At 46.3% G+C, this 15000-nt stretch overlaps 1 protein-coding gene across 2 annotated transcripts in view; it reads left to right on the forward strand.

Moving 5' to 3' along the window:
* Nucleotides 1–15000, forward strand: part of pknox2 (pbx/knotted 1 homeobox 2) — a 68951-nt gene that overhangs the window by 40049 nt on the left and 13902 nt on the right. For both annotated transcript variants that reach the window (XM_055514561.1, XM_029173086.3), the window contains 5 exons: nt 2026–2162; nt 11531–11702; nt 12673–12858; nt 12996–13131; nt 14001–14098. In XM_055514561.1, the coding sequence (XP_055370536.1) occupies nt 2026–2162; nt 11531–11702; nt 12673–12858; nt 12996–13131; nt 14001–14098 (729 nt within the window). The remainder of the gene's footprint in view (nt 1–2025; nt 2163–11530; nt 11703–12672; nt 12859–12995; nt 13132–14000; nt 14099–15000) is intronic.

Consider the following 15000-nt stretch of genomic DNA (forward strand, 5'->3'; position numbering starts at 1 on the left):
TGCAAATGCAAATGAGAGCTAGTTAAGTGTGAAGAAGCTCATTTATTTCCCATTTGGTGCCGGGATTAAGACTTGAAGCTTGCTCCTACCTCCAATAAAAAAAATGAGTGGGGGTGAGGGTGGGTGGGGTCTTAGTGGGGGTGAGGGTGGGTGGGGTCTGAGTATGGGTGAGGGTGGGGTCTGAGTGGGGTTGAGGGTGGGTGAGGGTGGGTGGGTTCTGAGTGGGGGTGAGGGTGAGTGAGGGTGGGTGGGGTCGGAGTATGGGTGAGGGTGGGGTCTGAGTGTGGGTGAGGATGGGTGAGGGTGGGTGGGGTCTGAGTGGGGGTGAGGGTGGGTGGGTTCTGAGTTGGATCTGAGTGGGGGTGAGGGTGGGTGAGGCTAAGTGGGGGTGAGGGTGAGTGAGGGTGGGTGGGGTCTGAGTATGGGTGAGGGTGGGTGAGGATGGGTGAGGGTGGGTTGGTTCTGAGTGGGATCTGAGTGGGGGTGAGGGTGAGTGAGGGTGGATGGGGTCTGAGTGGGGGTGAGGGTGGGTGGGTTCTGAGTGGGATCTGAGTGGGGGTGAGGGTGAGTGAGGGTGGGTGGGGTCTGAGTGGGGGTGAGGGTGGGTGGGTTCTGAGTGGGATCTGAGTGGGGGTGAGGGTGGGCGAGGCTAAGTGGGGGTGAGGGTGAGTGAGGGTGGGTGGGGTCTGAGTATGGGTGAGGATGGGTGAGGGTGGGTGGGGTCTGAGTATGGGTGAGGGTGGGTGAGGGTGAGTGGGGTCTGAGTGGGGGCTTGGTGGAGGTGAGGGTGGGTTGTTAGAGAAAAAGCAAAGTGGGGTAAAGGATGAGGAAGACGAGAACTAATGTTTGCGTCTCATCATAAACGACACCAAACAAAGGGAGCAGGTTCTCTGCTCCTGTGTGTGATTCTGCACATTTTATATGAATCATAATTTAGGGCGGAATGATCTGATGCTCGCGAGCAGCTTTTCTCTTGTTGATTTTGCGCATACATGATGAATACAAACACATTCACAGACGCCATCACTGGACAGGATACACTGGGACACAACCTGTTCAGTGACTGGATCTGTCCTCTCCACAGCTTCATGACCATGATTCATGGCTCCTCCTGATCTGGAGTCAACTGCACATGCAGCACTGTCTGAATGATGAGTGCATGACAAGACAGGAGTCACTCATGAACCTGGTGTTTCCATGATGATACCTGTGGACAAGTGAACAGGCTCATGTGACGTAAACAGTACAGTTGGCTTCTTTCAACATAAACGGCTTAACTCAACATCTATATTTAACGACCATTGTGTTCATTGACATTTCACTGAATTTAGACATTTAGTTTTATTCCGTTTTATATTTGAACCACATCCCCACAGCAGCATGTTATATTATAAGGTTTGATTTCCCCTCAATCCACATTGTAATGGCCTCGGCTGAGGACGTCACGCGTGGATGTGGAGTGAAGCCACCTGGGCGGCTCGGCCTGTAACAAGTGTGTGTGTGTGTGTGTGTGTGTGTGTGTGTGTGTGTGTGTGTGTGTGTGTGTGTGTGTGTGTGTGTGTGTGTGTGTGTGTGTGTGTGAGGACAAACCCAGGTCCCTCAAAGGCAGCAACCAAACAGAGGCAGTGCTTTATCTTTTATGGCTTCTGCCGAGCGGTGAAGGGACAGTGAACGCACCGCAGCACTCACTTCCTTCAGCATCTCCGCTCCAGATGCTGCAAAACAATCACAAATGCATCAACACAACCTTTAACAGCGCAAAAACTCTGCATCTGAACACACACATACAACAGAAGCTATAACACCTAACCATCTCCACATAGACTGTAACACACAGAACATAATAATAATTCATAACCCATAACCCCCAGTGTGGCCTCTACAATACAGTAACTTTCCAAGGATTAGCAACTTAGCTGAATGGATGTTGTTGTTTTACTGTAGAATAACAGCAACATCTTAAGCTGTAAATACATATATTTGTGTGATTTTAACTGTTTATTTTCTTTCTGTGTGTGTCCTCAGATGACAGGCACCACTCAGCAGAGCGCCAAGACCCCACAGGTCCATGTCCCAGCAGCCACTGCAGCAGGAAACACCTCTGTCAGTGTGACCCTTGACCCTCAGGCCCAGTTGGAGTCTGACAAGAGGGCAGTTTACAGGTTGGTTTATGTGTTATTACAGGACGAATGCGGTCTGAACCCCAAACACTGGGCAAGGAGTCAGCATCACCACATGCTACCAGCTGCTCCTCCACTTGTTAGCAGTGCTACGCCTTCATATCCTGCTCAGCCCTCCATCCTTTGCTCACTTTACATTCATTAAATATATTAACAACCAGGATGCTGATCAGAAGAGTTAGTAGTAAAATGACTTCATGTGGTACAGTAGTTGTTCATGAAAGCCTCGTTCTTGACCTTGAATTAGCCATGACTTTAAAGCCTTAGACGTTTTCTGTTAAAGATGTGGTGGTGCTGCTAATAAACCAGAGCCACCTTCTGTAAACTCTTTAAAGGAGCAGAACGTCCCTCTTCTTTGAATCTGACAGGTTGACTTTGTGCATGATATAAGTGCTTCTCTCCTGTTATTAGACTGTTAAGACCTTGAACACACGGGCAAATTAAAGAAGGCTTTCTATTCAATGAATTCATCTATTAATGAAACATACTGTATTATTTCTATCTGATGTTGTTGACTTTATGAACACCTGTCGTGGGTGAAGCATACGAGCAGATTCAGCGAACCAGTTTTAAACATTCTTTCCTTTGCAGATAAAACAATACATTTATTTGAGTTTTATTCGGTTGAAAAACACCTGGTGAAATATTGTTTCTATCGTTTGTCTTGTTTTAGTATGTTTACTAACCACTCTGGTGGTTTTGTTCCATTTTTCCACATAGATTCATTTAGGCACCACCCTGTTACTGTGCAGAAAATAAGGGATAAAAAATCAAAACACCAGTAAAAAATAAAATTAAATAAAAAACTCACCTCTCTCAGCTTATCACTAGAATATTGATGTGCCCTTATTATGAGCTTGTATTATCTATTTATGAAGTAAATTATTCAAAATACAGACATTTTTAATGGGGCTGGGCGCTGGGATCTGAGTAGGCGGCGCAGCGAACGCGGACTCTGTCGGCCGTTTAGACGGCGCTGGGACGATGACTCCGCCGGTCACAGGACGAGGCGTCGCCTCCTTCGCGCGGTGTCTGAGGAGGTGTGAGCCGCGTGCTCAGGCCTCGGGCATCTGCTGTAAAGTCCTTAGCAACTCCTGTGAGAGACAAGGAGCCTTTGATGTGAGCAGGCGTGTTTGGAGCCGCTTCGGGTGGTGGTGGTGGTGGTGGTGGGGGGGGGGGGGGGGGGGGGGGGGGGGGTTTACACCAAAACAAGCCCTCTTCCACAGACTGGGGTTTATTTTAAGTCTCGACTCTCTTTCTCCTCCTTTGCTGAACTACAACAGGGCGAGGGGGGGGGGGTCAAGGAGCTACAATAACGGTCTTAGATCAATCAGGTTTCACGTGTACATTAAAGCAGGCATGCTACTGTAACATGTAATTGTGCAGTGATAAGTGAGCATCCATTGCATTCAGGATCTGTCCAGCATTAAATGCGTTTCCATGTTTCCTAGTTGAGTAAGTGCTACTGTAGGTACAGTAGATCTAATGAATCACATCTGGATTCTAGTGGCCTACTTACCATTGCATTAGAGCACATCTGTACAGTGGCAGGGAACAGGATCATAATAATATCTATATTCATAAGAAGTCTTCAGGAGTCCTAATGTGATTAACTGAACAAGAATGTAAGGCTGATGCAGCGTTGACACATTTCATCCATAAACAAATATCTAAAAAGAATCAGCTCAGTAGTTGTTTGTTCGCTCAGGTAAATGCAGATTAATATTATCACGTGTGAGACAAAGGCACTGAATGTTTGACTTCCCAGTGAAATGATAAAAATGGGGTCCTTTAATATATGTGATGCCCAATTAAAGTGTTGTGATCAACAGCGTCAGCGCTCAGGGAGCAACAGGAGCCACGAGTTCAGCAGCACATGCGTGGAACACGATGATGTGTGGCCCAAACGCTCGCTGCTGTTTCAGAGGAGGCAGATAAAAAAGTGGGGAATATTTTCATCCATGCAAGAAGCTAATGACTAAACACACCTTGTTACCTTGTTAGAAACGCAATTAAATTTGACTTCACAAGTCAGCCGTCTCCCACAGTGAGTCAAATTATGCCAAAAGACACAAATAGCACTCTTATTTTAATAGATCTGCCAGTGTTCCTGCCTGTGCGCACTGTTCACATGGGGCTTGTGCAAAGAGCACGAGTACAGAGAATCAGAGTCGCTGCCATTTTCTTTAATTATTTCGCTCAGGAAGTCTGTGTGGGCTTTAATGTTTCTTTCGCTAATTGCTAGAATGCCAACTTTATGAGGAGATGTGTGGTTTTCTCTCTCCCTCTCTCGGTCTACTTTGTTATTAGCAGCGGAGTAAATGTGTGATAGGGTAATTAGCATAATGAGTTGTGGCATTTACTATAAAGATCCTTCTGGATTCTCTGCATCTTATTAAAAAGCCGCCAGCGCTTTTGTTTCTCTAGGTTGCGGGTGTTGCGTTCAGGGGCTGATGGATGCTGAGTTTAGCTTGTGGAAACAGGCACTTAATTGAAAGAGACGTCTTAATAGTGCTTTATGCTGTTTTTAAAAACAGACAGGTCCTTCTGATGCTTGGAGGAAGAGCGGTGTTCGTCCCAGAAGGTCACACTTCTGTGAGTCTGTACAGAACCGCTGCCTCAGATCAGTATAACAGTACGCGGCTTTGTTTTGTCCCACGTCCCGCAAACACCACCTTAGCTACAATTTCACTGATCTGTCTTTTTTTATTAAGTATCAACTTTGCTCGTTGAGTGACTTGATCTCTGAACATCAGGACAGTGAAAGCGAGGACGATTCATTCTGACAGCGCTGAATTGCAAAGCCGTGTGGTGCATATTGTCATTCATTGGGCTCCGTAGTGGGTTTTACTGAAAGCCTCTCCTGCTGGTCAGCCTGGTTTCCTGTCTGAAGCTGGATTCTGTGGGGGGGGGTAGCGTGTGTTTGAGGTTAACACGCTGTCACGCTGGGAAACTACTGCGATGGAGGAATCTATTGGGCCTCGGGTGTGTTTAAGCTTTGCGCTTCTTGTTAATGGCATAAAAAGGAGTGCAGCTTCCAGGACCTCTGGGGTCGTGCGCGACGGGAGGGAGGCTTTTTAATTTGACGCATCCGAGAGCAGCGCCGGCCGCATTTGGGCACGCGTGTGTTTCCCTCCCTCTGTAATGCACCATAAAGTCTGTTTATCCTCGACGCATCCACAACCGCTGCCTCCAGCGGCGCTGGGACTCGGTGTGAGCTTAGAACCTAGCGTGTTCGTGCTTTCAGCGAGGCAGCGCGTTGGTTCAGCCACCGCTCAATGCACGACTGTGTCAGAGATCAAGTGCGTTTACTGGTTCTTTTAGATGTTCACAAGCTGCACTTTCCTCATTTGTTTGTTTTTAAATTTAGGTCAAGAAAATATGACACACTTACTGTAAACTTACTACAATAAAGGAGGTTATATAATTAATTATTATCTTCATTGCCATAGGCTGCATGTCTCCACGTATCAGCTCACTGCATCTCATTCCTCTGCTTTTATTTTCTTGCTGTCGGTCACTTCCTCTTGCTGGTGCACACACTTCCATCCTGATGCTGTTTCAGGCACAAAGGTGACATGAGGCAACAACGGTCTAAATTGCCTCCAATTCTTTGATGCTGGCTTGAAGCAGCTCAGCCCTAAAGGCATAAGGCCAAACTAATACCAGCAATAAACACTGTAATATTCTCCCGAACGACGCCCAGACGCCTCAATCTGCACTCCATGTGCAAACTAAACATTAGGGGCTCAGAGGAGCAAACCCAACTGATGCTTAGCACCATCAGAATAAAAGGGAGAATGAAGAACATTTATTCAGATTGTGTGTGTGTGTGTGTGTGTGTGTGTGTGTGTGTGTGTGTGTGTGTGTGTGTGTGTGTGTGTGTGTGTGTGTGTGCACGCGCATGCATGTGTGCGTGCATGTGTGTGTGTGTGCATGCGTGCGTGCATGCGTGTGTGTGTGTGTGTGTTTCTGTGTGTGTGGTGTGTGTGTGCGTGTTTCTGTGTGTGTGTGTGTATGTGTGCGTGTGTGTGTGTGTGTGTATGTGTGCGTGTGTGTGTGTGTGTGCGTGTTTCTGTGTGTGTTTGTGTGTGTGTGTGTGCGTGCTGTGTGTGTGTGTGTGTGTGTGTGTGTGCGTGTGTGCGTGTGTGCGTGTGTGTGCGCGCGCATGCATGTGTGCGTGCATGTGTGTGTGTGTGCATGCGTGCGTGTGTGTGTGTGTGCGTGTTTCTGTGTGTGTGTGCGTATGTGCATGTGTGTGTGTGCATGCGTGCGTGTGTGTGTGTGTGCGTGTTTCTGTGTGTGTGTGCGTATGTGCATGTGTGTGTGTGTGTGTGCGTGTTTCTGTGTGTGTGTGTGTGTGTGTGTGTGTGTGTGTGTGTGTGTGTGTGTGTGTGTGTGTGTGTGTGTGTGCGCACCCACACGCATACAGCAGTAGTGGGTTTGTGCTTGTGTGGACCCCTTTTAGCAGCGTGCTAACGCAGGTTGTGCTTCATGTAGCCTGGAGGAACGGGAGCCTTTTTGGGCCTGAACGCAGCAGGACTCCGCCACAAACGGGCTTCTAATACAGCAGGCCTGATTAGACAGGCAAGCAGTGGGGGGTTGGGGGGGGGTTGCTGGCGCCGGGGACTCTCTATTCCCAGCTGGCTCACATGCTTTTGCATCAACACCTACAGTATATTCACTCCCCACCCATCACTCCTCTGCAGCCAAAATGCTCATGAAAGTAAACAGACACAACTTCAATGGTCGGATCAGCGGAGCTGCTCAGGTCTGGACTTGTTGTCAGGCAGTTCTGCATCTGTAAGTTTAACACTGTGTTGTTGAGAGAAAAGCAGATTGTTGAAATTACAGTAATGAACCTTAGAGTAAAAGCTCAGGCTAGAAGTTCATTCTGACTAATATGTCGCCACAAAGTGTGTTGAGTAGCTACTTCAAGCTACAATCTGCCTCACTAGTCTAATGTCTGCACATCCTGTAGGTGGGTTATGGTACGTGTGTGCACGTGGAAAAACAGTGGGTTTACCTGATTAAAGGAGCAGCCCCAACCTGTGACATAGTGACAGTAAACCTGTTCATAATTCAGGCTTGTTGTTAACCTGGGCCTTCACCATTCATTAAATGATGGTTTACAGTTTACTCCCAATAGTACAGTTTACTAATTATTAAGAATACAGTATAAATATTCTTCTCATTCTCACCCTATCTGGAAGTGTAAAGCCATAACTAACTTACTTTATAAATTATAAGATAAATGACACTTTATTTCCCTCCTCAGCATCTGACCCACTGACCATAAAGGAAAGAGGAAGGAAATGCCACGACCGCTGCCGCCACCGTCGCCTTCATGTTTAAGTCATCACATTCCCCACTGGCTGTGGTTGTGCGTTTGGGCTTTCCGCTGGTGACCCAGCACGGTGCAGTGCTCAGGGTGGGGAACCACGCTGACTCCACTCACTGGCCGTCCTGTAAATCGCTCTTTTATGGCCCCTGTAATGATCCCCCAGCCAGCAATCTGCACTATGCCGCACTGCAGATAGAACCTTGGCTCCTGGCAGCCAACATGGCTGAGAAGGAGCTGGGAGGCTGGAAGACGCACACGGCGTGACCAGGCACTCGCAACCGCATCCACAAACGGCAAGCGCGTTTCACACTCGAGCTGCCTGAGTCCCAGCTCCCTGCCTAAAGGTGATAGAAAATGCCGACCACCGTCCACAGACATGCATCGGGTTCATTGGTCACTCTAGATGGTAGGTGTGAGTTTGTGAATGGGTGTCTGTCTGTGTGTTGCCCTGTGATGGACTGGTGACCTGTCCAGGTGCACCCGCCTCTCGCTATGGTTGATTCTCCTTTGACCCAGTCTGCAACAGTAGCCTCTGTAGAACCAGTATCAGTACCAGTGTGCTGGAAGTGATGACACTTGGCAACGTGTCTGTACCATCGCGCTTGTGCCTGAGCTCAGGTTGTTTTATCTGTCATGAACATTAACTCATGATAACTCATGATTAACTCATGTACAGACACCTTCCTGTGGAAGGTGTCTGTACCAAAGATTGTACAGTATGTGAGACCTCAGTAACACAGCTGCATAAACAAAGGTGCCTCTACATCTAACCCCAGTGCCTCTGGATGTTAAAGCATGTGTACTTGTTGTATTGTGAGTCAATCAGAGTCAAGTCAGTTTGTTGACACGGCTGAACAGACATGACACAATTTTAACAAGAGAAACAAAACGTCTGTGATAAAACTAACAGCAGTCAATAGGTTAGACGGTGCTGAGACTCACCCTGCTGATCTACCCCCAAACATCCATCCATTCCACCCTAAACACATATTAAAAAGAAAAGGCAGAGGATCTCTGCTCGTGGACCCACCTCTCCCACCCACCTCCTGCTTAGTATTCCTGCCACGTCCTGCCAGGAGAGCGGCATTAAATTGGGATCAGGCAGATTAGAGTATAATATAGACGACTATTAAAGGCTGCAAATGAGAGCTATGGTTAGAGCCTGAGCAGGGGCTCAGCCTGCCTCCATGCCAGCACAGTCCCAGTGGAATATCCACTCACACACTTGCATACATGTCTACAACAATAACGCTGCGTGAAATGACTGTGGGGGGGAAATGCTCCAGTTTATGATCATCGTCAAGCAGAATGTTAACGAATGGTTAACTAACAGGAGCTCTATTGTAGAACTACCATCAACCCCAAAATGATTAAAACCCGGACAACCTAGGTCAGAAATCAGTCTAAAAGGAATGATTCATATGGACTTAATACTGACTAAAGATACAGTAGTTCACGTAAATGTTTCCAATAGCTGCCTCAACACAAGGTTCACTGTTCAAATGTTAGCATTCGACACAACAGACAACACCACCTTATTTCAGAGACTGTTACAACCCTCCCCTAAGACGCACTGACACAACGGGAACTATTCTGGCCACCAGAGACCAACAGACGCAAACACACCTGACCTGCTCAACGTGGAGACAAGGCCCGGCTGACTCACAAATGGAGGAGCCAACTACACAACCCACGAGACTTCTACAGGGATAAATAATGTAATAAAGGAGCACAGGAAATACAGACAGACATTCAGTAAAAACAGGGAAGAACAAAGCAGGATAAACTAGACAAATCACTACACAGCAAGAAAGCCACAAACATAAAGGTATGAACTAAAAATGAAAGCACAACCTGTTTGTCCTGCATTCTCCTCCTGTCTGTGGCTCTGGTCACGTCGCTGAGTTGTGTTGGCCAGTAGATACAGTACGTTCTACCTGCTTGGCAGCTGTTAGTTAGTCTGTCGGTCATAGTAGAAGTAGATCCTAGTTTGTTAGTTAGTACAAATAACACATGATGCAGGACAGCAGCAGGGCAGCAGCAGATACACAAACACAAGTGATAGAGCATTTGATTTCTTTATCTTGACATTTAATCTTCCACGCAGGCAAATGCTTAAGGGTTCTGTATATTATACATCATACACGTCTTGCTTAGGTAATATTTTTAGAAAAAGGCTCATTGTAGAAAAAGTTTCACTTGAGGAATATAATAATAATAGGAGCATAATTTGTCAGTGTGTAAAAGTCCAGAAGTAAAGTACACAACAAAAACAATAAGTCATGAAGAGAGAGCTAATATGGGATGATGGGTAAGTGTGTAAATGTGGGTGGTGCAGTGGTCACCACTAACACCTCACAGTCCAAAAACATGCGATTAGGTGGATTGGATTGTCTGAGTGGAAGGGGAGTGTGACTGGATGAATGTGTATGTGCAGTACAGTGTGTGTCGCTGTGATGGAGAGGCAAAGCCCACCTCTCGCCCGGTCGTACGCTGGGGTGGAGTGTGATGCTGAAAAAACACACACATCAGTAATATGAAATTCTCCACATTGCAGCCATTCCTGCCTTTCTGCATCTACAGTATTTCCTCTGCAGCTAAAGCCACTGGTTGTGAGTCTGGCTGCAGCACATTTCATCATAATTCATTGGACAGGGGTACGTTAACTTCCCCGTGGATCTGCTCTAAGTCAAAGGTAACAAAAAGACCAGTGTAAGAGGATGAAAGGGCCGGAGTGCAGCAAATAGTCAGGGTGGAATTGGGAAGCGAGCAGAAGTCACGAAGTATGAAAACTGGTGTCTGGGGCATTTTTTTCCTGTTTCTTTTAGTTCCTGCTTTTCTTAGATTTGAATGCCTTCACTCCGACCATCAAGGCAGCAGCTTTCTTTACCTGGAAACACTCAGTAATGCTGGCATGGATTCCATGCAGCAGCTCAGTATGGCCCATTACACATTGTGTCAGGGGGCTCTTATATGGATGTCATTCAGTATAAAAGGCAGATGGTAACAATGTAGGTGACACCGTCTCGCCCCGTGCTCTCACTGGACCACATCACATCCACTTAAAGATCCTTTACAGCTTGTGTGTATGCTCAGCGTGTCCTTTAGGTAACGCCGTGGAGGCGCTGCACTGTTAGGAGGGAGGGAGGGAGGGAGTTCCTAAATGTGCCTTTGCAGATGAACGGTGAAGGAGCCGTAGGCGTAATGTCACCTTTATGTAAAGATGAGTGTTGCAGAAGGTAAGATGGGAACTTACTGTATGCTGGGGTTTATGGAGCAGCTCCAACAGGTAGAGCTGTGAGTGCGTTTAGTCCTGGCCCATCATGTACATGTAACATGTCTGGGAAGCAGAAGGTCCAAGGTTCGAGCCTTCCTCAGGCACCAGCTGTGTCCTCGAAGACACCTCACCCTTGCTCCTCCAGGGGATAATGTCAATATTATTATTTTTATTATTAGCATATTATTATAGGAATACACACAGCATCTCTGAGCTGTACATTTACTATTATAGGAGCACAGGTAACTTGTAATAATGTTACTGCACTGAACTTGTAGCATCTAGCTGCAAAAGAACCTGTGAGAAGTTAATTGTAAAGTTTATAAAGAAACAAAAGAATGTCGAGTCAGTGTAACAGATAACAGACACAGTTATTTAGATCAGTCTGATAGAACAGAGGCCTGCAGTGAAATCACACATCAGAGGAGAAAAATCTCTCTTTTGTGAATCAAGCGTACAGTACATTTCCCAAATGCCACAGTTGGACATAAATGACAATGCATTGACATACAGTGCTGTCGCCTACAGTGTATTATTATTGGCCTGAGTAGAGCATGTGGTCTAGCTCCTTGTCCCGTGGCTCACCACTATATAGACGGTAGGCGGTGGTTTAGCTTTTGTGTGTATCTCGTGTAGTTGTGGAAATGATGCTACTGAATCATGCATTCAATGTGGTAAATGTGGTGCAGATGATGTCTGCTCTCAACACCAGCCGCCGTGTCTCCACAGACATCCCTTGTTCCCCCTGCTGGCGTTGCTGTTTGAGAAGTGTGAGCAGGCCACGCAGGGCTCTGAATGCATCACGTCTGCCAGCTTTGATGTGGACATCGAAAACTTTGTGCACCAGCAGGAGCGAGAACACAAGCCCTTCTTCAGCGAGGACCCGGAGCTGGACAACTTGGTGAGAAACAACACACTCAACTCCACATCCAGTCGCAGGCCGCTCGCGGTGCTGCTAATCACCATGAAGCGGTAACCACACATGATGCTGGTCATGTTCACTGTGAACAGAGGGTGGGTCTGAAGACAGAGGCACACGTGTACTGGGTGTCGCAGTAGAAGAAGAGGCCTCGAAGTGCTGAACAGTCAATGAAGCCGGCATCTGTGTGTTTTACTGTATGAGCCGCTGTGTGCGGGTGTTCCTCCCAGAGGGCACCTGCTGTTCCACTGGGCGGGCAGTAACGTTATACTGGGCCTCACTGGTCCCTTCATTAAGTGAGCGCAGTTCAATTAGCAGATTTATTCCTCCTGTTCTGTTGACCTTGAGTGATGACTTTGTGTGAGTCGTCAGTGTGCGCTTCACAGCTTGTTTCTTAGCGACACCGGTGTGAGTGTAATCAGCTCTGACCTCCACTGTCAGAGTCATTGTGCTCATCGTCCCTGCACAGTGCTTTGCCTTTGGTTTAGTTCAGTTTCTGGTCATAGCACTTCCTGTTTCCTTTGGGCTAATTACAGACAATCCTCCACACCTACTGTAGACCATTACAGTAGTTTTATGACTGCGCGACTTTGACGCCTGTCAGTTTATGTTACAGCTTAGTAACATTCACATTCGTACTCGTGTTTGCGTTATTAGAGTTGCATTCTTGCATTCCTGTGTATTTTAAGGGTCCTTTCGTTGATCCTCCTGTAGCCGACTCAGAAAAGAACATCCTGCCTGTACTTCATCACTCGTAGGACGTTTCAATGCTTGTTTAGCTCCACAAAAACGTCCAATCTCCCCTGAAGTTTCTGGGTTTCCTCCTCAAGCAGGCCGTTTCCCTCACCACCAATCACAAGACCCCCAAATGGCCAGCTGTGTGAATAACCCTCGACCTTTCTACTGTTGCCATTTGATGTGGATCCTATCAACTCGTGTCTCTCGTTTTCAGATGGTAAAGGCCATTCAAGTGTTAAGGATTCACCTGCTGGAGTTGGAGAAGGTCAGTGAGCTCTGTAAGGATTTCTGCAACCGTTACATCACTTGCCTAAAGACCAAGATGCACAGCGACAACCTCCTGCGCAATGACCTGGGAGGACCCTACTCCCCGTCACACACCAGTCTCAGCATGCAGCAGGTATCCCACGCTAGGTATCACCTCTTCACATGTACCTCATCATTAATCACCAGGCAGATTTGGCTGTTGGAACTTTCCCCAATCACCGACAGTAGAGCTTTACATTTGCTCATTGGTGTCTCTCTGTGATCCCCCAGGAACTAATTCAGACCTCCTCTCCATCCATGACCTCTGTCTCCAGCTCTGTTAACCCTTCAGGGATTGTGGTGCCTGCTGGGGGCCTGCAACAGGGCAGCGTCACCATGACGACTATCAACTCTCAAGTAGTATCGGGTGAGCAGAAGAACACACACACTGTAGGATACATATGGCTCGGTTTAGCGCTATAATTTAGGGATTATTACTGTTGTATGAATGTTTTTGGTCACACACATTGAACACTAGTGGGATATTTGAGTTACACTTGAGAACGTTTTATTTTAGTTTGCCTCAGTCTTTGTTCAGTTCTAGCTCCTCTCACCTCTTATCAAATGTTACACTTATTTCAATTTGCACATTAAATAGAGGATTTGAAGCATAGGCCTTTGTGTGTTGATCATAACAAACAAGTAAAAATGTATCAACTGTAGTGAGTCACTGTATGGATGTTTCAGTTTGAGGGAATCCTGCCCCTGCCTTTTAAAGCCAGAAGGTTGGTTTCAGCTTCCTCACTCATGTGGTACAGAGCATTCTGGCTTATTCCATTTTAATCTTTGTTATTCAGCTGTGGTGACGGATTTTTGTGTACATGTGTGTCTAAGTGCCATGGCATGTATCCTTCACAGTGCTCGGCTGAAAGGGTTCTTATAATGTGAAGTCTGTACAGTGAAAATGTTAATCCTGCCCTCTGGAAATCTCTTTTAACCCAAAATAAATCAATGTGTCTGCCTTTGATCACTACACATTGAAGAGCTCAAACAGACTGTGATAAGAGTGTCTTGAGCAGGGCTAATTAAGCCACCAGCAAAAAAAAAAAAAAAAACATGCTTCTTTTCTTTCCCTTCTGGGTTGAAGGACATTAATGCACCTTGAATTTAATCACGGTGTCACTTATTTGGATGGTTTTGTTTGCGGGGCTGACAGGAAGTTAATAAGGCTCCAATGGCGGCTGCCAGAAGCTGCTCAAACCACTTGATACTTACGATGGCAAATTATCCCCTCAGGTGGGACCCTGTACCAGCCGGTTGCCATGGTGACATCGCAAGGGCAAGTGCTAACACAGGCGCTGGCTCCGGGAACCATCCAGATCCAGAACTCACAGGTACCACAGTCAGAGTGCGCTCCGGCCGACGCCTCCGCTCCTCCTGCGTCGTCACCACTTCGTCTGAATGTGCTGTGAATAAAGGGAGTCTTTGCGTCTCAGAAACTCCCCTAAACTGTTTAGTCCCAGGATGCTTATTCCTCCACAAGGTCTTGTCACATTCGACTGCAGATAAAAGACGCCACTCCATTTACACATTCATGTAATTCACACAGATGCAACACAGACGCTTTCATGGCAACTTATTCCTTTGTATTTTTCTACATCCAACAAGACAGTAAGATATTGCAGAAATATCATATATCATATGTAGGAAATGAGACAAGTTCTATCTCCTCTCCATGAAGTCAGGCCCCACAGGAATCTATGGAATTAGAATTTTTTTTGAAACACAAAAGAAAATTATGTTTTAACATTTCGTGTTTTTCTTTGGTTCACTTTTCTGAACTGCTGCATTTCTTCTTACTAAGGTATTATTTATTATTACACTACATTCTAATAATTTTCTCGCCAGCTTTAAATTTTTACACGTGTTATCAGTAAAAGCAAGAAATCAAGACACAACTCCCCCACAAAAGTGCATCGTACTCTGTAAACTTCCAAATATAAAAAAAATGTAATGACTCAACAGAGAACTTTATTTATTTAATGTACATATATTTACTCTCATGGCTAAACGCACTTCTCTTTATTTTGACATTAGACTGACGATTAGACAGCTGCTTTCTTAGCATTAGCCACTAATATTAAAAACAGAGGTGAGAGAGCAGAGTTCTTGGACGGAGGACTGAGATTCAGAATCACTTTCATGGCACAAACTGGCTTAAAGATTCTATCTAGTGTTTTTGCTGACTGGCACACTTAAAAACTGGAAGCACCTCAAGCCATGTTTAAATCCAGCT

The sequence above is a fragment of the Betta splendens genome, chromosome 14 (assembly GCF_900634795.4).
Source record: "Betta splendens chromosome 14, fBetSpl5.4, whole genome shotgun sequence".
NCBI classification, from domain to species: Eukaryota; Metazoa; Chordata; class Actinopteri; order Anabantiformes; family Osphronemidae; genus Betta; species Betta splendens.